General features: G+C 46.4%; 1 protein-coding gene across 1 annotated transcript in view; it reads left to right on the top strand.

Annotated features, from left to right (window-relative positions):
- CSMD2 (CUB and Sushi multiple domains 2) overlaps nt 1–24,884 on the top strand; it is a 616,469-nt gene that overhangs the window by 196,442 nt on the left and 395,143 nt on the right. Inside the window, exon 4 of the mRNA XM_064363669.1 lies at nt 15,570–15,764. Coding sequence (XP_064219739.1) covers nt 15,570–15,764 — 195 coding nt within the window. The remainder of the gene's footprint in view (nt 1–15,569; nt 15,765–24,884) is intronic.

Raw genomic sequence — 24,884 nt, 5'->3', positions numbered from 1 at the left:
CACCCTCAATCGTATGTGTTCCCTCCGCGACTATCAACAGAACTGCCACCTGCACACCCCTCACTTGGCCTCCACTAGATCTTACCCTGGGCCCTGCGGGTTTCTATAGCAACTCAGTACCACCAGCTGCGGAAAGCAGTCAAGTTTAGGGGTTTGAGTACAGGCTTGTTACTTACAAGGTTTATGACCTAGGGCAAGTTAATTCATTTCTCTGGTCTTCATTTCCTTATCTGTAGAAGCAAGATCATGATGGTACTATACCTACTTCGACGCTCAGGGGAGGGGTTGAAGGAGATAATACTAGCCCTAAGTCTGTGCCAGGAATTGTACTGGGCCGGGTGCTTTGCATGGATTATCTGCCTGGGTCCACACAACAACCCTAAGAGGTAGTTATATTATTATCCTCTTTATAGATGAGGAAACAGTCTTGGGGAGGGGAAGGACTTGCTCCAGGTAGCATGGGGGATTGGAGAAGGGAGTGAGTGTGGCAGGGAACCAGCAGCACTGGGCAGCATCACTGGGATGGGCTGATAGTTTCTCTGATAGTATCACTGGGCAGTGGTACTGGGATTCTGAGCACTGGACTTGTTATCCATGGGACATGCCCTGCAAATGAAAGCTAGTCTGAAAAATTTTGGACATGGTCGTAATTGGCTTCTGAGTCAATAAAATCAATTTTATTGGCTCCTGAGTCAATAAAATCAATCCAGATCTCTCAGAGAGCAGGGTCAGCTTAAACAGACAAGGCCCTTTTCTGTCTGGGACATTTTGAGCTTGGAGTGGGGCTGACAGGTGAGCCAAGCTGGGCAAAGGCATTAGGAATCCATGCCTGACCTTGGGGGCCTGTGGATCCTGTCTTCCTGGGAGGAGGGTCCATGTGTTTTATCTTTTCGCAAAAGATCTCTGACTCCAATATGGTAAAGACCCACTTGGATTCTAGCCCATGGATCTCAGAAAAAGCTACAGACTCAATAAGGTCTATAAGCAACAGAGATTAGGTTCTGCTGAAAGCTTAGAGAGGGCAGGCTCCTGGGTCAGCTGGGCTGCAAGCATCCTGGAAACATGGTGAGTCGGCACAGGTTGAGGCTGCAGGACAGACAGACTGTATGAGGACTTGGGGTGCATATGAGAGAAGCTGGTCCTGGCTGTGTAGCAGAGAATGGATAGGCCACAGTGACCCCAAGACACCACATTTTTATGGCTCTGCAAATTTAAATTCATTTACTGCTTGAGTATCTGTCCTGGGCAGGTGTTTAATGTGGTGGGGAGCTCTCCTCCACCTGGAAATTCAGGGATAAAGCCTCCTTCCATCTTGGAGACCCACATCCCATTGAGTCTGATCAACAACATCCAGCCAATGTGGGAAGAACATGCAGGATTACTTACAAGGTTTACAACCTAGGGCAAGTTAGTTCATTTCTCTGGTCTTGGGAGGTTTTTACGAGCTAAGCCTGGCCATGGCCTATATACCCACAGTCCACCTAACTGCAAGGAAGTCTAGGAAATGTTGTCTAGCTGTGTGCCCCAAGAAGGGAAGATGGAATTTTGGTGGAGCTGGATATTTTTGCCACATGCAGCTATCCAGCAAACATTTGCTGATGCCCACTGCCTTAAGGAATGTTTAAGGTACAGAAGTCCACTGACGTGAGTTCAGTAAATATATGGCCAACAATCTCACAGAAAGCTGAGTACGTTGAGGTTGTTATCCATCCACTCATTTATGCATCCATTCATTCATAGTGAAAAAAGTCAAACAAGGTCTCTGTTTGCATGGAGCGTGTGTGTGTGTGTGTGTGTGTGTGTGTGTGTGTGTGTGTGTGTGTGTGTAAACAACAAAAACAAGAACCACGTAAATGACTACCAATGACTAAATGCTCTGAAGGTATAATAAAGGGTGGTGAGGCAGAATAGTTGAGGTTGGATTAAATGTCAAGGTAGGCTTCTTGAAGAGGTGACATTTGAGCCAAGAGCTGAAAGATGATCATGAGTGAGCAATGCAGAGTGGAAGACAGAGCACTTCTGGGCCAGGGAAAATTGTGCAAAGGCCTTGGGGCAGAGAAGAGCTTCATGTACTTAGATTATCCACCATCCCTACTGTCATCCTTATTCAGACCTCCACCTCTTTGCTCCATTACTTTTCCTCTGTTTAATACCACTGGTTCTGTAACTGAACTATCAGATTCAATGGCTCTGTTCAGTCCTCTTCTGGCTTCAGCTCTCTTGGTGGCATTTCACACATTGCCAGCCAAGTTGTCATTCTCAAGATACTTGTGGGCATCATAGCCTCTTTGTCAGCGTTTCCTAGGACTCAGCCCTTAACTGCTCTTGTCCTTCTCTCTGCCTTGGCTCCTGTGGCCTCCCCACCATGCCGAGTGTCTGTGGAGATGTGTACAAAGCACACTGGAGCACTTGGCTCCACAGAGGAGAAGGGGATGTCTTCCCAGAGGTGACATTTGAACTGAGTCTTGAAAGGCTAGAAGGATGTGCCTGATGAGCAAAAGCAGAAGAGTACTTCAGAGGTGGGGCCAGCAACTGCAGAGGCATGAAAGGGCATAAAGGAGAGGTCATGGAAGGAGAAGGGGCAATTCCAAAGGAGCGGGAGTGCGCATGGTTGAGGGTGTGGTTAGGGTGGAAGTAGCGGGAAGAAAACTTGGTCAGATGGCTGAGTCCAGATTGTGCAGGACCTTAAATACCTTGCTAAGAAGTAGACAGTTTCTTCTGCTGGCATCAAAGAGTCACAAGAAGCTTAAGGATGGTTCCTGGGTTTGTTTTATAGGCAGGTGAATGTTAGAGCAGGAGGACTGGAGAAGGGAGTGAGCCTGCCAGGAAACCTGAAGTTGAGGATGGGTGAATAGGTGGGAGAAAGCCAGGGAAGAGATTGATTTTTCTTGGCAATCAACAATGTAAATGGCTGGCATAATTGCTTGGCACAGAGTAGATCCTTGAAGGTCATTTGTCCCCACTTTTTCTTAGGGGCTGCAGCCTGGGATGGCCTCTGATAGTTTCTTAAATACAGGAGCACCTTCTGTAGAGTGTAAGCATCATGAGGGCAAGTCAGACACTTATGGTCAGATCCCCAACACACCACCAGTGTGTGAAGACATCAGTTGAATGAATAAATGAATGAGCCGCTCTAGTAAGCCATGTGCCTCTTGAACAGATGACAGAATGGAATACAGTGTCACTGACATTTAGACAAATTCTTGTCACTTTGCTCAAGGGAGGTCAGAGAGAACTAGCCTGGCTTCCGAAGCCCCCCTCCAGCCCTGGAGATGTGTGCTAATGGATTGGCCTGGGAAATGAGGGTGGAAGGTTGGAGACTTGGCCAATGTCAGTCAGAAATGACTGTAGGTCAAATTGTCAGATAGAGGACCAAGGAGAAAGAGAAATTGGGGTTCTCAGATGTCTAGAAAAACACCCAAGGTTCTGGATGATGCCTGATTCAATGCTGTAATCAGTTAGGAGCTGGAATTAACAGCTTTCTATCTTTGGTGAACAATCACAATGGTGGAACGATCAGGTCAACAGTGGCTCTTCAGAGACATGAAGACAGATGCAAGCTCTTTGGAGGCCTCTCATCCCAATCCGTTGCTGAATAGGAAGGAGAGAGACATGATGCCCAGGGACATGGCATAAGGCTTCATCTCTGTACATATGACTTGTGCCCCAGGACAGTTGCAGGCCAGGTCTGGAGAGTGGGGAGTGCAGCTCCCTCGATTTCACCTGGGGAAGTTCAGGGCCTAGTAACACCTGATTCCCAGGTCTTGATTTCCTGGGGCTGTCAGTAGCCTAGCCTTTGCTGTAAATGTCATCTTGCCCAACTATGCCAACCACTGGCTTCTCAATCACGTTTCCCTTGATGCCCGTCCTCAACAAGCTCTCCTGCCTAAATACCCACATGCCATATGCCATGTCTGTACACATATCCACATACCCACACATTTTATACTTATGCAGGTTACATGCATATATAGACACACACATGCTCATGTAACACCAACGTACCAGCATGACTGTAGACACACACACACACACACACACACTCTCTCTCTCTCTCCTCTCTCTCTGCTGAGGAGATATAAGGAGAGCTGTGTTGCTGGAACATTGGGTGTGAGGAGGAGACGGGGTACAGTTGAAGACATTGGTGACACTAGCTCCTGGAGAACCTTAAGTGACATTCTAGAGCTTGATACCAACTGAAGCACTTTTAGGAGGGAAGAGCCATAATCCTACTAGTTGTTTAGAGAATGGGTTGGATTGCAGCAAGTCTGAAGACAGAAGAATGAGGAGGCTATCTGCAATTCCAAGAGGAGAAGCTGAGATAGGGTAGGGGCTAGTCCTGGGGCCTGAGCAATGGATGAAGCCTCTGGAGAAGTAGTTGGGCTCCAGCGATGAGTGAAAATGAGTGGATGAAGCAGGGGCTTTCCTTTCCCACTGTTCCTGATCCTCAAACTACAAAATGTTTACCAAGCACCAATTTCTGGTCCAGTTAGGGGAACCTGTGGGAAACAAAGCTCCAAAGCAGACTCCATAGCCAGCAAGATAGTCTTGTGACTCACCTACCCTTCCTTCACTTCTACAGCTGCTAAGAAGGAAGTTGCAGCCTGACTAAGCATACCTCCCAGTTCCCCTGGTTCCATGCTGTGTGAATGTGAGCAAGTGACTCACCCTCTCTGAACCTCAGTTTCCTGTCCTGTCCAATGGGCACAGTATCCACTTCAGTGCTATTATGAGTATTAAATGAGACAGGGTTAAATGTGAAGTTGGTCATAGAAGTGGTCAGTAAGTGATGGTGCTGATGCTAAAGAGAAAGTGAGGAGGATGAGGATTCACAGGACACCCTACGAGAACCCGGGTGCACCTGCCATCTGCTTGATTGCAGACAAAAAGGATATCCACTCTTATCACTCTTATTTAACATGGTGATGAAAATTCTATCCAGTGCAACAAGGCAAGAAAAGAAAACAAAGGACATACAGATGGGAAAGGGAATTATGAAACCATGCCTATTTCCAGATGACATGATAGTGTATATAATTTGAATCCCTGTCTTTTGTAATCGCTGTGTTCACCATCTTTCACAGCAGGTACAAGAATCAGATGGGTGATGGTGATCAGATGCCTTCTCCTCAGTTCCCCTTTGGGCTCCTCTGTCTAACTCTTCTTGGAAGGAGAGAGGCCATGAGTCTGGAGCCTTGGGAACATTGTGCTTCTTCCAGTAGAAAACAAGTTCCACTGTCTCTTGCCTTAAGAAGAGAGATGGCTCTGAGGTGTGCTGTGGCTTCAGGGCCCTGTGAGGGGAGCCAAGTGGAGGAAATAGGAGCTCTAGAGTTCTGTTGTCCAAGGATTAGTTGGTGAGTGGGACATCACCATGGGCATCCCAAGTAATGCTGGTCCTCAAGGAAACACTTCTCTACCAGCCAGCAGAATATAGGGGACTAAGACCCTGCCTTGGGCAGGGGCTGTAGAGCCTGGGCCAGAACAAGGCTCCCACCCTGGGGGAGGTTAAGGAGATAACAAGGTCATTTATGCAGTCTGTTGGGACAGTCCTGGCAGGGATAGAGTGACACCCCAGGTGAGCAGCCTTACTGATAGTTATAAACCCCAGCCCCAAGGCAGGACCCTCCAGCTGGGTTCAGAGCCTCCTCCACTTTGAGCGCCTTTGCCGGGATTGGTTCAGGGCTGAGACCATAAGAGATAACATTCTATCTGCTGCTGGGCAGGGATATGGACCAAACATGGCAGCCCTGGCTATAAACCTTCCAAATCCTTAGGGTCATTCTGCCCCAGACAAACAGAAAACATACCCTGCTATAAAAGTTGTCAGGCAACCGGGAGCAGTGGCTCATGCCTGCAATCCCAGCACTTTGGGAGGCCGAGCAGGTGGATCACTTGAAGTCAGGAGTTCGAGACTAGCCTAGCTAACATGGTAAAACCCCGTCTCTACTAAAAATACACACACACAAAATTAGCCTGGAGTGTTGGCATGCACCTGTAATCCCAGTTACTCGGGAGTCTGAGGCAGGAGACTCCCTTGAACTGGGAGGTGCAGGTTGCAGTGAGACAACTTTGTGCCACTGTACTCCAGCCTGGGCGAATGAGACTCCAGCTCAAAAAAAAAAAAGAGTTGTCAGTATCTCTTTGTCCTCTTTGTCCTTCCTTAACATGCTACATTTGTGTGGAAGTGATAAGTTTACCTCTTGGGTAAGAATTAATTTTACCAACACAAGTTACTAACCAATGGTTCATGGAAGGCCCTAGGCCAACCCTGCCCCCGGAACAAACAGTTGTTTGTATGTGCCAGTGGGAGACATGTTTGTGAAAAAAAACAAAACATTTTCACATTAACCTGGAAAGTCCTATGTAAGTGCCAATTACCTTTGCTATTGTTTTATTATCATGATGACTAATATGGAAAGTAAAGCAACTCAGGTCTACCTTATCCCAGAATCCAATATCTCTCAAAATGTGTTTCACGGAACAATTCAGAGGTTATTAGGCATTACTGAGAGAAAAGTTCCAAAGTCAGGGGAGTGATTATGTGGTCAAATTTTTGAAAATTCTGGATTAAGGAAGGTTAAGCAGGTTTCTCCTGCAAAAACTCTTCTAATAAACTTGTGAGCACTGGTTGCTTCAAGAGGAGGGAGTTTCTGTGGTATTTTTCAAAATTACCTTACACACTGACTGTTTTTCTCATTAAATTTATTTCTCTGCCAGTGTATTATGGAAACACTGGAAAACATTTTTCAACCCCACTATGCAATTAATCAAATTTAGCCCAAATTGCATATTTAGCTAGTCTAAGCTTAATGCTAACAGTATTTTGCCATGTTTCACCATAGGGTACCACTGATTTTCCATGTGTTTTTCTGTTTTAGCATCCCTGTGCTGGGGGTGCCGTGGGGCAGGGAGGGCTGAGCAGGGACCAGTGGGCAGATGTTGGAGAAGTTCACATAGGCTGCAGGGTGAAGGACCTGATGCCAGCCTCATGCTCTTCCTCCAAGGGACCAAGACATGCCACAGTCTCCTGAAACAGGAGCAGCATGTTATTAGTTTGGAAAAACCAAACTTCCCTTAGAGAGTGACAGGAGAAAAAAGGAGGCAATGTGGCTCATGCTCCCCTACAATCTTGCTGAATCCCAAACCTTCTCGGGTCTTACCTTAGGAGGCTCTGAAACTTCCCTCTCCGCATCCACTCTCCCAGCTCAATATTAAAGTCCTTAAAGGCAGGGTCTAGCTCTTCCATTTCTCCTCTTCCCCATTTCCAAGATAAATGGCTCCAACTTTTTAAGAGGTTGAAATCTTTGATGCACAAGAGGTACCTCTTCCCTCTGGATCAGGGTTGCCCAAATTGGCAAATTAAAATACAAGAAATTAAATAACAGAGTATTTTTAGTATAGGTATATTCCAGATATTCCAAGGGATATGCTTATACTACAAAAGCATTTGTGTTTCTCTGGAATTCACAATGAACTGGGGGTCCTGTATTTTACTTGAGGGCTGTATTCTGGGGCCTGTGATGTTTCCCTTTCGGTGTTGCTTCTTTAAAGAATCCCAGGTGGAAGAGAAGAAGCCATGGGTTCTGTGGTTAGAAAGCAACCAGGAGAGTTCTGACAGCCTCTCTGTGGCCCCTCTGGTGTGATGATGGATGTCTTTGCAGCCCCAGCTAGCCCAGGTTGGAAGAAAGGGACCAAGGAGAACTCTGACCGGGTGTGGGTTGGGCATGCTCTAGGCCTGGCAAGGAGAGGAACTCTGAAGGTACCCTGAGCAGGGACTCTACACTGGGGAAGCAGTGAAACACACAGGCCTTGAATCCTGGGAGACCCAGATTACAACATGATAATGGGCACAGCCCTTAGATCAAACAACTTGGGTTTCAACCTCAGCTTTGATCTCAACCTGCAGTGTAGCCTGGGTCAGAGTTAGGTCAGCTGTTCCTGTTTCCTCCTTTTAAAAAGGGGACAGTGGTAGTACCTCCGTCCAGGTAAAATGAAATAGAAGAATGCTGAGCAATGTGCCCTGCTCATAGTAAACACTCAAACCGTGACTGTTATCACTTTCACTACTCCTACTAGCTGAGTGACCCTTCAGGACTCTAAATGCAACTCTCTCTTTGGTAAAATGAGGGTTGTCATTACCAACCTAAAGATTAGCTATGAAGACTAAAAATGAATCCTATTTTAATGGGGAAGTGTGGGGGCTGTAAGTACACAAGCCCTTTCCTGCAACCAGCACAATGCCCACCTGTCCCCAGGGCCAAATGGTAGTGAAAAGGAAATTTGATGTAGGTCTCAATCTTCAAGTGCCACCTGCCTGTCCCCTCCAGTACCTGCCAGTCACCTCTGTCCAGGACCCACCCAGGTGCAGCCCAGTCTCCTCACAGTCCCTTCCCATCCTTGACTCCCATCAAATCTGACCTTTCCTCACTTGTTTTTATCATAGGAGAGGGATGGTTCCTGAGCTATGAATCATATGCCTAACATAAGTACATAACTGAATAAGGAATAGTTCAGGGTCAGCAAACTGTGGTCTGTGGGTTAGCTGGCTGCTTTTATAAACTGAAGTTTGATTGGAACACATATTTGCCTGTGGCTGCTTTCATACTTCATGGAAAAGTCAGGTCCCTGCGACACAGACAGTATAGTCTACAAGGCCAAAAAATATTTACTATCTGCCCCTGTATGGAAAATGCTTGCCAATTCTTACACTAGTTTATTGCTTCGTGTGTGTGTGTGTGTGTGTGTGTGTGTATGTAATTCTGATTAATACATAATATATATTTTATTATGTATACATATAGATTTAATTCACTCAACACATTCCAGCTTCAACTAAGCACTCTCTTTCTGCCAGACATGAAATCAAATGCTAGATATATAAAGAATACAACACTGTTCCTGCCCCTCAAGGAGTCCAGAGATGAAAATAGATACCTATAGAAATAATTACAAGCAGGCTCAGCTCCTGTCTGGAAGCCAGGGTGTTATAAATGGATGAATAAATGAATTACAACGTACACAAAGTGCAGGAATTGAAGTGCAGGGAAACCCCCACATAACTCCATAGGTGGAGTCCAGAAAACCCCAGTCATGTAAAACGTGGGATTGTGAGATTGCAACATTAACAACGTGAGCAGAGGGAGCCTGCCTAGTTAGTGGACCAGGAGATTCAGGATTCTGAGAGCCAATTGCCAATGACATTGTGACAGTATTTATATTCAATCAAGGTGTGTTCTTGTGGGATCTTATGGGTTATACAAGACATCAAGGGTATCACCGAGGACTTTACAGAGGAGGTACTTTGACGGAGTTTGCCAGATGAAGAATTTGAGAGAAAAGGAAGCAATGCTTGGGGAGCCTGTGGTTTAGAGTACTGAGGGTAGAGAGGACAAGATTAGAGGAGGCGGAAAACATAAGCAAGAGTCGGATCACGGCTGGGCGTGGTGGCTCACGGCTGTAATCCTAGCACTTTGGGAGGCTGAGGCAGGTGGATCACGAGGTCAGGAGTTCAAGACCAGCCTGGCCAAGATGGTGAAACCCCGTCTCTACTAAAAATACAAAAATTAGCCGGGCATGATGGCAGGTGCCTGTAATCTTAGCTACTCAGGAGGCTGAGGCAGGGAATTGTTTAAACCGGGAGGCAGAGGTTGCAGTAAGCCAAGATCGTGCCACTGCCTTCCAGCCTGGGCAACAGAGCGAGACTCTGTCTCAAAAAAAAAAAAAAAAGAGTCGGATCACAAGAATGGGGGCTGCCTAGCCTAAGCTTTAATTTATACTGATGGCAACAGAGTGGTTCTTATGGTTTTCTTTGTATTTCCTTTTGCTTATTTTATATTAATCTTCCAAATCATTATGTATTCTCATGAGAGTCACCCAAAAGACCAGAGGTTCTATGTTTGCCTGTGCCTTGGTGGTAAGGAACTTACTTTCATAATATGGGCTCCTGGCACAGTCAATAGGGCAGGGCCATGGTGAATTATTCTAGAATGCCAGCTCCAGCATCACTGGGGACAATGCATTGGAGAGGACAGGGTCAGCAGTGAGAAGATCAGGGTTGGGGGCAGAAGTCTAGGGAAGAGACCATGAGGGTCTTCAAATGAGAAGGAAGTTGTAGGGCTAGTGTGATTTATGGAGGACAGGAAACTCCAGGAGAGAAGCCGGGTTTGCTGTTCTCAGAAGCAAAAACCTAAAAACAAGAAAGGTCCTGGAGATTGAGCAGTTAAAGCTCAGAGAGGTAAACCGAGCTGGGCTAGTGGAATATAACTTACATGACTAGGTTACTGTGAGTTGTTCTCAATCTCAGCTTTTCAGTCTCCTTGAGCAGCTCAGGCTCTATTTCTCATATTATGATTCTGTAGGTTTAGGGACAGGGTCTAAGCATCAGTATCTTTATAAAACTTTCCACGTGACTCTGATGCTGAACGTTGCAAAATCACAAACATGCAGTTAAAAGAATAGGCTTATGGTGAAGGCCTTTTGCCTGACAATGGTTAGAGCAAAGCCCAGCAGGGCAGGGCCCATTGACTAGTTGTGGGTGGCATCCTCCATCTGAGGCCCTGGTACCCCTGCCTCTGTTTGGTGGACAGGTAGCAGGAAATCTACAGGACCAACCTAGAGGTCAACTTGCCTGGTTGTTACCCCAGATCCTCTCCCTGAGGAGCATGTGCGTGAGTTCCTTGTGAGGATGTTTCAAGGTACGCTAGTCACTATGGACTTCATGTGGAATGGCCAATGCAAGAATGGCCTAGTGCATGCAGAAATGTGGACTCCTAGGCAGTGATGTGGAAATCCCCCTGTGCCCCTGCAGTGAGCTGTGTGGCCTTGGATAAATGCCCCAACATCTCTAGCAACCATGCATATCTCAACAAGGGATGATTATAATAGCACCTCTCTCAATAGGTTGTTGGGAGATTAAGTGAGATTATTAAAGTCTCTCAGTAAACTCTCATGAAGGTATTATTATACATCAGGCACTGTTCTGGGAACTGAGACACAGCATTGAACAAAAAAGACCAAAAAAATGCCTGTCCTCATGGAGCTTACACTGTAGCAAGGTGAGACAAACAGTAAACAAAAGAATGTATCAAGCAAAAATTATATCTCATATGTAGTATATGATGTATGTTAACTTTATGTATGACATATTACATAAAATATATAATTATATATCTCACATATAATAAAATATAATTATATATCAGTTGAGTGGAGAGGAAATAGAGACAGCAAGTATAGACAACTCTTTGGGGATGGAAATATATGAAAAGCACTTGACATTAAGAATAGCACAGAGTAAGTATGCAGTGAATTATGTTTAAAAGGCCAGACTGCTACAAATAAGGGAGTTGTAAAGATTAAGTAAGCTAATATATGATGTAGAAGTGTCTAACACAGATCCAGGACTCACAAAAGAGTAGTTTTTCTTCCTCCCTCCCCTGATCCTACCTACTGTTCCCAGATCACACACACAGGCACACACACACACACACACACACTCACACACACAGGCAGCACCTTCTCTTCTTTCCTTGAGGAGGATTGTGGGAAGACTAAATCCTTCTCTCTGAATTCTTCTTCACAACTAGACTACCACTTGGTGTCAATCGTATGGCCATGGAGATGAAACAAGTTACTTGATGGAAGATAAGAAATCAAAACATATGGCGGGTGCATGTCCAGAGAGCATAAATGACTCTTCATTATAATATGGGAACCAAAGTCTCAAATTAAAAATAAAAGAAGGCATGAGGTAGCTTTTGCTGCACTTCAAGCACAGAGGAGATTCATTGTCATACAATCACTGAGAATATTATGTTGATTGGCAAGAGTCGGGCTTTGTAGAAGGGACAAAAATTCCCCACAGCTAATCTACAATAGAATTGTTCAATGTCAGACACCACTTTAATAATATTGTTCTGGGCTGCGTTGGATGTAAATATCCCCTTCTTCATTTTGTAAGCAATCAAAGGGAAGCTTTATAGATGGGAGAGCATGAACAGTTACACTATCTGTGCTAAAAAAAAAAACATGGACAATCTTAAAAAAAAATCAAAGAAATGGTGCCTTAGAAAGGATTCGCTTTGTAGCTTATCTCCAGTCTCCTATGTCTGTCCAGCAAGTTGCACATTAGACACATAACAAAAGACCACACTTTAAATGTTGCCCTTAACATTATTAAAAAGTACAGGATTGGCAAACCAGATTGGGAAAAAAATCAGACAATTAAATCGGGACAGTCAGGTAATCTCCCTTCGTCTTATTGCAGTGCCTAGAAGGATGAAAGGAGTAAGGGAACTCTTGTTTATTAAGCACCCACTATATGCTTGGATGCTTTGCCTCTGTCAGAGGCAGTCTCACATTCCAGAGTGCTGAACAATGGAGGTAGAAAGACTGAGGTCCGAAACCTAGCTCTGCCATTTTCTAGTTGTGTGGCCTTAGACACGCAAGGGAATGAACTTCTCTGTGCCTGCTTTTCTTTTTTTTTTTTAACCTTTAAAATGAGGATACTACATATCCCACAAGATAAAGTGCCTAGTATGTTTCAGGTCCTGGACTAAAAGTAAAATAAGCTTTTAGTCAAGGACCTGAAATATGCTAGGCACTCAAGGGTAGGTATGATAAGTCGAATTTTAATCTACATATCAGCCCTATGATGAGTTGAATGTGTCTCCCAACAAGATATCTTGAAGGCTTAACCCCCAGTACCTGTAAATATGACCTCATTTGGAACAGGGTCTTTGTAGATGATTAAGTTAGGATGAGGTCATTAGGATGTATCCTATCCAGTATGAGTGGTGTCCTTATAAAAGGGGGACATTCAGACACAGAGACAAAGCCAGAGAGTACCATGTGAAGATGCAGGATTGGAATGATGCATCTACAGCCAAGGAAGACCAAAAAATTCCCAGCAAATCACCAGAAACTAGGAAGAGAAAAGGAAAGATTTCCCTACAGGTTTCAAAAAGATCATGGCTCTACTGACAGCTTGATTTTAAACTTCTAACCTTCATAACTGTAAAAAAATAAGTTTCTGTTGTTTTCGGCTTTCGTGGTGCTTTATTACAGCAGTCCTAGCCAGTGAATACATCCTTCCAGGATGAAGAAGTATCCCCATTTTTAGAAGAATTGAAGCCCAGTGAGGAAAAGTTTACAGCTCAAGATTGTGCAGCCAGAGCTGGGATTTGAACCCAGGTCTCTCTGAGCGCAAAGTCTGCCCTCTCTCTATTCACTATGGGACCTCTCAGGAGTGGAGCTTGGCATTAAAAAGCAGGTGGGGTTGGAAATGAGACCCATTCATTACACCCAGGTCCCAATGGAAGTGCCAGGTCAGAGTGAACAGCTCATTAACTAAAGAGCAGTGAGCGTCTGAGAGTGACTTTTTAAGAAGAATCGACTTTTATTTATAGTGACGTTCCAGTCATTAATTTCAAAGGAAGAAAGCCCAAAGCAGAAGCAGGTTCATTAAAAATTTGACATTAGTAATTTAATTAAATTGGGTCTTTGCGTCTCATTGCGGAAAATGAAACGTTAGTTCTACACCAGTTCTCAGCTCATTTCCCCTGGTTGGCTCCCTCCCCTCACCTTAGCTTGCTTTTTTCTCCAAATGTTTACCTGACCTGCCTCTCCCACCCCCAACACTCATAAACACATACACATCACAGTCATTGCTTCTGCTATAAGCCAGCTGCATGGGATCATGGGAAGCACCAAGTAAGCTGGTAGCATGGGATCATGGGAAATGTTAAGTAAGCCAGCAACAGTACAGGATCATGGGAAACATCAAGTAAGTCAGCAGCAGATCATGGGAAGTGCCAACTAAGCCAACAGCATGGGATCATGGGAAATGCCAAGTAAGCCAGCAGCAAGGAATCATGGGAAATGCCAAGTAAGCCGGCAGCAGTACAGGATCATGGGAAACACCAAGTAAGCCAGCAGCAGGAGATCATGGGAAGAACCAAGTACGCCAACAACAGGGGATCATGGGAAATGCCAAGTAAGCCAGCAACATGGGATCATGAGAAATGCCAAGTAAGCCAGCAGCAGTACAGGATCATGGGAAACACAAAATAAGCCAGCAGCAGGGGAATATGAGAAATGCTAAGTAAGACAGCAGTGCAGGATCATGGGAAATGCTAAGCTGGGCCAATGGATAGGGCGATGGAGGTAAAGCTTTTCATCTAGCTCATCTCACTTGTCACAGGTAAAGAATGACCTCTGACCTCTCCCCCAGCTGGGTTTGGTTCCCTACCTGTCCCTGTCCCATCATAACACTTAGAGTGCATTAATTGTGCACACCACCCACTGGACTGAGAGCTTAGATTCACTTGTGTTGTACTCACTGTACATCAGGCTCTGTCCTAAGCACTTTGCATACCTGAACTGGTTTAATTCTTGCAACAATTAATTTGATGTAAGGAAGGTGTTGTTGAGCTCTCTGTCTTACAAATGAGGAAACTGAGGTGCATAGAGGTTAAAAGACTTGCTGACGGTCCAACAGGTGGTAAGATGTCAGTCTGGGAAGTGAACTCAAGCACAGTGGCTCCAAGTATGCTCTTTCCACCATCCGGCTGCATGGCTTCCCAGAGACAGGCTCAATAAATCATTGCCAGGTGGATTAATGGAGAGGTACTTAAATGGTAGTCTGGGCATGATGACTAAGACCCCTACTCCTCACCCCATGGGGGTATCCTGGAATGATGGGAGGTGTTGACATTTAAGGCACAGGCAGTTCCAACTCTGGGGTACAAAGCAGAGGGCAGGGGGAGCTGGGTCAGGTAGAACAAGGGACTGACTTACAGACACAGGGAAGCTGCGTCCTCCCTCCCTCCTTATTGCCAGGTCATGGTGCTCTTGCACCTTTCCCAAGACCATTTCCTCTGCCTCATGAGAGCACATTTGCAGCTGACCATGATTGCTTGGCTCACACACTGTGTCTGGTGTTCCCTGACTCCCAATTTTCCCCTTCAAACAAATCAGGCTGATGAGAACCCAGGTTCTTGTCTTCCCACTTCTGGTCTTCCCACTTTACTGCCTATTCTGCTGCCTATTCCAACCTCTTCAACTCCCCTGAACCTGCAGGGCCAAAGTGTCCCTCTGGCTGCCAGGGCGGGTCACACATGAAAGAAAGGACACTGGATTTAATGAGCACCTACTCTTATGCCATGCCTTATGTCCCTTCCATGGTATTTAGTGAGAAGGAGTATGGAGTCTGAAATCAGGGCAGCCACGCCCAAGAGAGGAAAGTGATATTCCTGTAGTTGCATCTCTAGTGATGGTGATGGACGTCATTCACATCCATGACTGCACATTAGAAAAGGCAGGAAACCTGGATGCCCAATTGTAAATCTCATGTGTGAAATTTTGACTAACCCCTCCCTCTCCTGAGTAACCCATTCTCATGTAATCAACAGCCTTGAGAAGTGGCAGATCAGCAGTGGCCAATGCTGTTTACAGAAGAAATGAGTTCCAGGAAGCCCAAGTGGCCTAGGGAGGTACTGCTAGGAAGCCAGGTGTCAGGCCTCCAGCCCAACTCACAGGCTACCTGTCTCTTTCTCTCTCTGCTCTCACAGTTCTCCCCAGCCACACATGTGGGAATCCAGGGAGGCTGCCCAATGGCATCCAGCAGGGCTCAACCTTCAACCTTGGTGACAAGGTCCGCTACAGCTGCAACCCTGGCTTCTTCCTGGAGGGCCATGCCGTGCTCACCTGCCACGCTGGCTCCGAGAACAGTGCCACGTGGGACTTCCCCCTGCCTTCCTGCAGAGGTAGGTGGCCAGAGAGGGGTCTGACAGAGTTGGGCAGTGGCTGGGAGGGGATGCTGGAGCGTCCAGTGACATCCAATCTCAAACGGGAAAGCTACACCCCAGCAGGAAGGGGGGTACCCCCTTCAGATAGCCCAAACCTGGAGAGCACACAGGGTCTTCAGGGTCCCCAGGTGTTCTAGGGGTGTTTCAGCCTCACCTGACCTCCTAACCCTCATGTGTATACTCCCTCATTTTCTTCCCCTGCATCAACAAACATATGTAGCAGTCTTCCCTCACATTTAGTCCTCCTGTCTGAAAAGAAACATCGTTTATCCTCCTATTGCAGACCCTTCTTTCCTCTTGTGGAAGGCAGATCACTTCCCCAACAGCTTTTGTACTGACCTCACTGTAGGAATTACTCTTTTCTCTTTCCTATAAATTCAGCCTCTCTCCCTATCTAATAGTTTCTTCCTCTCGGCCTCCAAATATTCTCAAAATCTCTTTACTCCAATAACCCCCTCCCTGCCATAAACACCTCTCTTCTATGCTGTCTTGGCCTCAGCTTCCCAGCTAGGATGACCAACTTGTCCATATTTGCCCAGGACCTTCCCACTTTTAGTCCTGAAAGTTTCACATCCTGGAAACCCTCTCAGTTTCAGGCAGCAGAGACATTTGTCACCCTACTGCCAGCCTATTCCTTACATGATCTTCCTTCCTTCCCTCCCTCCCTCCCTTCCTTCCTCCCTTCCTTCCTTCTTCCCCTCCCTCCCTCCCTTCCCCTCCCTCCCTCCCTCCCTCTCTCTCTTCCTTCCTTCCTTCCTTCCTTCCTTCCTTCCTTCCTTCCTTCCTTCCTTTTTGAGACAGGATCTTGCTCTGTCCTCCAGGCTGGAGTGCAGTGACATAATCATGGCTCACTGCAGCCTCGAACTCCTGGGATCAAGCGATCCTCCTGCATTAGCCTCTGGAGTTCCAGCAACCACAAGCATGCATCACCATGCCCGGCTAATTTTTGTATTTTTTTTTTTCATGCAGACAGAGTCTCTCTGTGTTGCCCAGGCCAGTCTTGAACTCCTGAGCTCAAATTATCCTCTGGCCTTGGCATCACAAAGTGCTGGGATTACAGGTGTAAACCACCATACCCAGCACATGATCATTTTTAAAAGCTTAGAAAATACAGTAGGGAGTGAAGAAGAAAAAGCCTCTAGCTGTTTTAACCGTGATTTTAATGTATTTCCTTTCCATCTTCTTCCAATACATATTGCACGTATGCATCTATTACAAATATGTACATAAATTGAGATTGTGATACATGCAATTTTTAACCACCTTTGAAAAACAGTCAATCACATCACACTGTAACATTTCCCATGCCATCAACATAGCTCAGCATCTTGAAAGCTCCATCCGGCCCCATCCCTCCTTTTCCCTTCTCATTTACTCCTCTGCAGACTGGCCTTTGCCCACAATATTTGCATCATTTTGCCAAATCAGATGGGAATTGTTTTGGCTCTTGTATTTTTTGACCTCTTAAGAAACCTTTGCACTATTGACCACTCTTTTCTTCTAGTAACGCTCATCTCTAAATTCCATGGATCCTGAACATCCATGTATCAATCTGGGAGGAGCATTTCCAGGAGTTGAGAAGTTATTGGAATAAGTAGCTCCTCCTTTGGTTCAAGTTTTTAATTTTTTTTTCTTTTGGAGGAAGCTTTTCTATAATTACTATAGAAGACTGGCTCCAGGGATAAGCAGATCCTTCCTGCCACATGCGTACACTTTTTGTATTGGCACCAAGGATAAAAATTACTTGGCATGTATACCTGTTTCCCTTCTTCCCACTCCCATGACAGACATAATTAATGAGTCATTGTACCCTTTCTGCTTGAGTCCAGACACAGCTGTGAATTCCCTCACATTAGGCAAGACACAACCAATCAATCTGAGTTGCCACTTGACTTCGCCTTTGTTTACCTCTCCTCAGCCAATAGAATTGACCTTGGCCATGCTGATCCTTCTTGGTGGAGCATAAGGGAACTAGAGTTCCCTTTCCTGCTTTCCTAAGTCCCATCTTCCCAGAACCCATCCCTTTTTTGTTTTTTTTGTATTTTTTTAATTACATTTTAGGTTTTGGGGTACATGTGAAGAACATGCAAGATTGTTGCATAGGTACACATATGGCAGTGTGATTTGCTGCCTTCCTCCCCATCACCTATATCTGGCATGTATCCCCATGCTATCTATCCCCAACTCCCCACCCCCTGCTGTCCCTCCCCTATTTCCCCCTGCAGACCCCATTCCTAAGTCAGGACCTGCCTCTTTCCACAATTGACAAAATACAATTACCAAACCAATCAGGTGAGACCTTGGCCCCTACACACAGGTGCGTGGCCTAACCACAGCCTGAAAACTACTGTATCTGCCCTTCCTTATGGCATCCTTACCCACCCTCCGCCTTGAGGATGTTTTGGTTAACATTCTGATCTTCCAAGGAGGGTGTCAGAGTTGTAACATGATGATAGAATATGAAATATGATAGTAAATAAAATCAAGTGTCTAAGTTGTGAAATATAAACCATAGTTCTTTTCCTTTTTTGCAGCACTATAAATGTCATGCTATTTTGTTCAAAATAAAAACCAAAAACAAATGTAATCCAGTTATTGGTCCAATGGGGGTATTACTCTGCTTAGTGAAGTATAATTTGCAACAATATCCCATGCTAATATGGTGGAAATCCACTAACCCTCCTAATATCTCCAGGAATCTGTCAGCTTTAACTTCTTCCGAACCTTGAACTCACTGCCATGCCTCCCTTCTCCTGGTTCTTCTCTGCCAACTTAGGTTGGGAACTGGGTCTATTTTTCTTGGGACCTGCTTCTCCAAAAGACAAAATACAAGCCAAAAAACAAAACCACCAATGAAGGCGTTTGCATGTAGTTCAGGCTTTTTGGAAGGTATGGCAATGCAAGAAGCTTACATCTCAGCAATGCAGATGACTTAAAATGAAAGTATGAGCAGCCAGGAGCTGCAAAGTCTTTTGGCCCCTCCTCCCAGGAAGCTTCTCCTGGCTTCTGTCTTCGCAGGCTCCAGGTTCCCCTGTGATGTGCAGTGTACCCTCTCTCCTTTCTCTAGCTTCTTCTGCCTTGATGCCACCTGCACCTTGAGCCCATTTCAGAATGTGCATCAGTTTCTTAGGCACAAGAGCCTGGGGTTTCCTCTTGGTTTTGCTATCTCCTTGAAGTCTGATGCCTTCCTCATCCAAGATATTTAGGTATAAGGTAGTATTTTCCTGAACAAAGAGAACTCTCATTCTATAAGAAACACTAGGGCTGGATGTTAACGTACATTTTTGTTACCCCACAAACCAGAGAGAAGTCATGAGGGCTGTCTAATGGAGGTCTTCCATCTCATGAAGGTCTTTCCCCCTCATGAAGGTCTTCCAGGTTGGATCAAGGCCCACAACCCAGTGTCTTTGTGTCCAGGCACAGCAGGCAGCAAAGGCTGGCCTTTCCATGGGAATCAGCAGGGCAGAGAGAGGCTGCTCTTCCAGCATTCACACCACAGTAATGCATGGGCCTGGGCAGGGGTGGCATGTCTTTTGGTGGCACTACTCTCTTAAGTCTTCCAATTCTTTTTTCAGCTTCTGAAATGATGATGATTCTTTCCCTCCTTTTCCTTCACTAACTTTCCCCACTCCTTCCCCTTAAATACTGAAGGGCCAGCTCGGCCTCTTCTCTGTGGACTTCTTGCATCTCTTGGAATTTCTCATTTGTGTGGCTGTAATTGCTACTAGGGTACAACTCTCTGATCCCCACCTCCAACCCCATTCTCTGTCTTGAACTTCAGGACCATGTGGATAGTGAACCGTGCTGAAGTTCTCTTTAAGATGTGTTTCGAACTTGGCCATGAAAACATCAGTCTTCCTATTTTCCCCAAACCTGCTCTTTTTGCTGCCTTCCCCAGCTCGGTGAAGAGTGTCCCCACCCCTCTGTCAGCTTACACTCTTGCTTTTCTTGCTGTTCATATCGCACCATTGGCCCCCATGTCCCTCTGCACCAGCCCACCCCTCCACGTCTCTGTCACTCTTCAAATGATGGTCCAGGCTCTCTCATCTCTGACCTGCCTCACTGAAGGTGATCCTTGGTAACCAAGTGTGCCCCAGTTCTCTCCTGCTCACATCAGCTCATTTCTACCTGTACTGCTGGGGAGAACTTTCTAAGGCACAGATCTGACAAAGTCACCAGTCACTTAGTGGCTCTTCATCACTGATTCCTTAGCATGGAGCACAAGGCTCTTCCGGAAAGAGTCTCACACCAATCTTTCTAGTATGTCTCTTAGACTTACTTTAAGTAGCTTCCACTTTAGCCATACCAGAGAATGCTCCCTCCCAAACGCCCTAGGGAAGCCTGCTGAGGATGTCAAGTCCTGCTTCCAGAAGGGCTTCCAGTCCCCTGCTGCCTGAGGGGGCTGAGATGTGGTTCTGCTCAAAGGCTAGGAGAGAATAAAATGGCTCTCCAACTCTCAGACCCCCCAAGGCCTTCCCCCACCCCCAGTCACCCCCCATCCCCAGCCACCCCCCTACTTTCAGGTTCATTTCTCTGTTCTAATTCCCACAAGCTGCAAGAATATCCTAAGAAACATCCTCATAATGTTGGTGATTTTAAGGAAGTGATTTCTCAAACTGTTCTTCCTTAGGAGGCTGAGCTAAACAGGAACAAAGGGTACCCACCATACACCCGCCCTGTGCCAGGGGTGGCGGTCTTGCCAGAGTGAACCGTTTCATACTCAGGAAGCATTAAAAGCCTTTTGGCCTTTCTTCTTCTCATGTAGAACTCTCAAGGGCTGGCATCTGCAAGCAGATAAACCTCATCCACTGGGCAGTGGTCCGTAAATATTTGCTGAATGAACGGCTGTCTGGAGGGGTCCAATTCACTATCAGAATCATGCTGGCATACAAGCCCGAAAGGGAAACTGCTAGCCTGGGTTTCCCCACCTGCCCAGTAGCTCTGAGTGACGATCTCTTTAAGTCCAAAGCTTCCCAGAGCAGACTGGAGAGCTGTGTGTATGTCTGTTTCATCCAGGAAATGCCATGTGCCCAGCTGGAGGGTGGACTTGGTCTGGGGACACAGCACAGACTCGGGGAGCAGCTGGGAATAGGGAGCAGGTGTGAGGCCGACCCCCAAGAAGACCCCTCCCAAAGATTCTGACCCATCAAGGCTTGGTCCAGCTGACAGAGGGAAGGAGGTGGGACCTGTGACCTCCCTTCACTTTGTGTCACACTGGGCACATTTTCAAAGGCAGAGGTCCCTGGGAGGTGCTGTGCTTTGTGTTCTCTCTTTAATCCACAAGAAGGACCAGGTGGATTTCAGCAACAGCCCTCTGACTTGTGAGGGCCATTGGCCCTGGATCAAAGAAGGCTGCATGGGGAAGTGACAGAGTTCATATGTGCTGGGGGCTGAGAGGCAAGTGGTAGGGAGAAAGCTGGCCTGAGCAAGAAGTGCTTGGCCTCTGAAGTTCAAGCCAAACATGGCAGGCTGCTCCCATACCTGAGGAAGTGGGAATTTGGTCTTCAGAAGCTCATACTGCACGTGCTGAGCTGTGTTACAAATTTTCTGGCCCAGGGGAAGAAGCTTGCAGAATGTGAAACAGAAGCAGTGGTGTCAGGTACGGACAGTGCATAGAGTCAGACGGCCCTGAGTTAGACCCTAGCCAGGCCAGCCCCTAGCTGTATGGTTGCCAGTGCGCTGCTAAACCCCTCTGAGTTTTAAAGGTAGGACACAAGTAGCAACCTTACAGGGCTGATTGCATCCTCATTCATTCACTTGACTACCCAACAACTTTCTATTGAGTGCCAGTTATGCACCAGCCAGTCATTAATTCAATTATCATTTATTGACTGCCTATTAAGTGCCAAATATTGTTCTAGATTCAGAGAATTGCAATGATGAACAAGTCAGACCAAATTCCATGATCTCTTGGAGTTTACATTCTAGCAGCCAGGAGGCAGAAAACAGACACACAAACAAAAAAAGAAATTTCAGGTAGTGGTAGGAGCTATGAGGAAGTAAAGTCTTAGCCAATGATGAAGAAAGCTACTTTAGATGGAGCAGTCAGGAGAGGCGTCTCTGAGGAGGAGGCCTCTGAACTGAGTCCTGAGTGACAAGGAGGAGCCTGTCGTGTGAAGACCTGGAAAATGGCATTCCTGGCAAAAGAAGCAGCAAGTGTAAAGGCCCTGAGGTGGGAAAGTGCTACACATGTTAGAGGAACAGAAAACAGGTCCCTGCAGCAAAAGTAGAGTGAAGGGTGGGTGGAGAGGGCAGGGATGGAGTGAAGCAGGGTAAGAAGTATAGGCTGAGGTGGGTGGATCACGAGGTCAGTAGTTTGAGACCAGTCTGACCAACATGGTGAAACCCCATCTCTACTAAAAATACAAAAATTAGCCACGTGTGGTGGCATGTGCCTGTAATCCCAGCTACTCAGGAGGCTGAGCCAGGAGAATCACTTGAACCCAGGAGGTGGAGGTTGCAGTGAGCCGAGATCACACCACCGCACTCCAGCCTGGGTGACAGAGTGAGACTCCATCTTAAAAAAATAAATTAAAAAGTACAGGCTTGGTTCTGAGTTCAGGAGGTTAAAAAGTACAGGCTTGGTTCTGAGTTCAGGAGGCAACCCGGGGAGAGTTTTAAGCAGAGGTATAGTTCAATTTAACTTAATTTTTTTAAAAAATCACTCTGGATACTAGCTAGGCAAGAGGCACCATAGGAAGACCAGTTGGGAGGCAGCTATTATGGGCAGCCAGGCTGGAGATGATGCATCTTGGTCGAGGGTGGCTGTAGTAGAGGTGGAGGGACAGGCGTAGATGGGGGCTGTGCTTTGGGGGTACAGCCAACAGACCTTACAGATGAATTGGATGATTGATAGAATAAAGGCTCAAAGCTGACTCCTAGGCTTTTTTCTGGAGGGATGGTGGGTGAGGAGGGCAATGACCAAGATGGAGATGACTGGCACAGGGGGCAGGAAGCATATGCCCTAAAGGGAATCAAGACAGCTTACTTTATCCAGGTAAAGTTTGAGATGCTGTGAGACATCCAAGTGGGGACATTAATTCTGCAGCTAGAAGGAGTCCTAAGCTAGAAAGAGATCTGAGAGAGGCATAAGAGACCCTAGGGAAACACTGTAGATAGCAAAGAGGGTCTGGGCACTGTATGCTGGACCCGATTGTGTTGATCAAATTTAACAACACGGAAAAAGCCCTAAACACTGTGCCAGGTGCAGTGTGGACCTTGAGTGATTCTAAGCACTGAGGCCTCAGCAGGGACCACAGCTACCCAATGCCACTCTTTACAATAGGGTACCTCTACTACTGCTGGGATCACTAGCTGTCCATCGCCTTTGCCATTACTGTTACTAGAGCAGAACATTTCACAATATGGGCTCTGGAGGCCAGCCACTTGGATTCAAATCCTGGCCTTGTCATTCACACCCACTGGCTGGACCAGTTACTCAACCTCTCTATGCCCAGTTTTCTCATTTGTAAATGGGAATAATAATACTACTTAACTCACAAGTTGGAAGTGAGGTTCAAGTTGATAAATGCTAAGCACATAGCAAAGGGCCTTATTCATAGTTATGACTCAGTGAGGGGTATCTGTCATTGTCAGTCTTACTGCCACAGCCTCACTGGCCACCACGTATTGAGCCCTACCTAAGTACCACATCCTGCATTACCTTTCTTAATCCTCACAAATCCTGAGGAGGTTAAGGTACTGTTATCTCCTGTTACGAGTGAGGAAACTGAGGCCCAGAGAGGTGCAGCGCTTTGCTTGTGATCACACAGCTAGAGAGCAGTGGAGCCAGGATTCAGCCCAAGTCCATGTGCCTAACACCCATGATCTTGACCACTGCCCTCAACTGCAGGCAAGGATGGTGGCCTCTGGCCCACAGCAGGAGACTTACAATGACACTATGATTTCCAGAGCTTCCCTAGCCTGGTGGTTCAGGGCCCAAGAGCTTGGCCTGCAGGTGCATGCATTCCCTGCATGGCTCCACCAGTCAGGGACTGGCAGTCTCTTGTGGTTTCCTCTTGACCTTCCTTGTTCCACGAGCTCCTTAGGAGAGAGACCTCTAGGAAAGGGACTGAGGTCATTCTGTTGGGCAGATGCTGCTTCAGGGTGGGGGCTGGAAGCTACTTTTCCTTCTTATGAAGAAAGCCAGACCCGAGGTTCACCCACCTCCACTTGAGCACTGGGAGCTGGGCCAGCACTTTTGAGGCAGCATGAAGCCCCCCAGGCAGAAGAGAGGGGAGCAGGAGGAGGCACCTCATGCCTGGAAAACCCCACCTCCAGGGTCTAGTGCTTCCAGAAGCCTGCTCCTAGCCCATGTCAGGAACAGGATTACAGTGACTGAAGCCCGGGAGGCAAAGAAATAGGTGGGTAATGATGTGGGCCTGGAGTCATAAGATCTTTGGTTCAAACCCTAGCTCCAACATTTAGTATCTATGTAGCCACCGGGAAGTCTTAAAAACTCACTGAGCCTCTGTTTTCTCATCTGTAAAATGTGCATGGTAATACCTATGCTCTCGAAGATTTGTGGGCTAAAGGAGAAAATGAAGATGACGCATTTTGCACAATGCCTGGCCCATAATGAAAGCTCAATAAGAAGTGTCATGTAATCAAATACCATGACTTGTCTACATTCTTCTCAGAAAGATACCTCAGGTGGCTGTATCTATAGGAATCTGGGGACAAAAGTGATGTTCTCAGAATTGGTCATTTCTTCATTTTAAGGAGAGTCATTGATAAAGCCAAGGATGAATGGGTAGAATCCAAAGCCCCCATGAAGAGGGGACTGAGGAAGTTGAGCAAGTTATGGGGACCCTAGCATGGAAAGGCACACTGAACCATTCTGCACAAGAAAAGGGGGTGGGAAACAGCTATGGGGCACTCCTGCCCTGGTGCTCTTAGTCTTGCACTGGAATTGCAAGATGGTGGCTTCTCCTTTGAGACCTGTTGGCATCTTCATTTCCATAGATGCTGAGGGGTTCTGGGGAAGATGATATGAACAGAAGCCAAGTCCAAGGACCCCAAATCTTCTAGGCATACAAGATGGTACCCTACAGCTGGCCTGAACTGGAGAGGATAAAA

The sequence above is a fragment of the Aotus nancymaae genome, unplaced genomic scaffold (assembly GCF_030222135.1).
Source record: "Aotus nancymaae isolate 86718 unplaced genomic scaffold, 86718_ANA_hifiasm-v0.15.2.pri h1tg000053l, whole genome shotgun sequence".
NCBI lineage: Eukaryota > Metazoa > Chordata > Mammalia > Primates > Aotidae > Aotus > Aotus nancymaae.
This window is presented reverse-complemented; position numbering and strand designations above follow the sequence as displayed.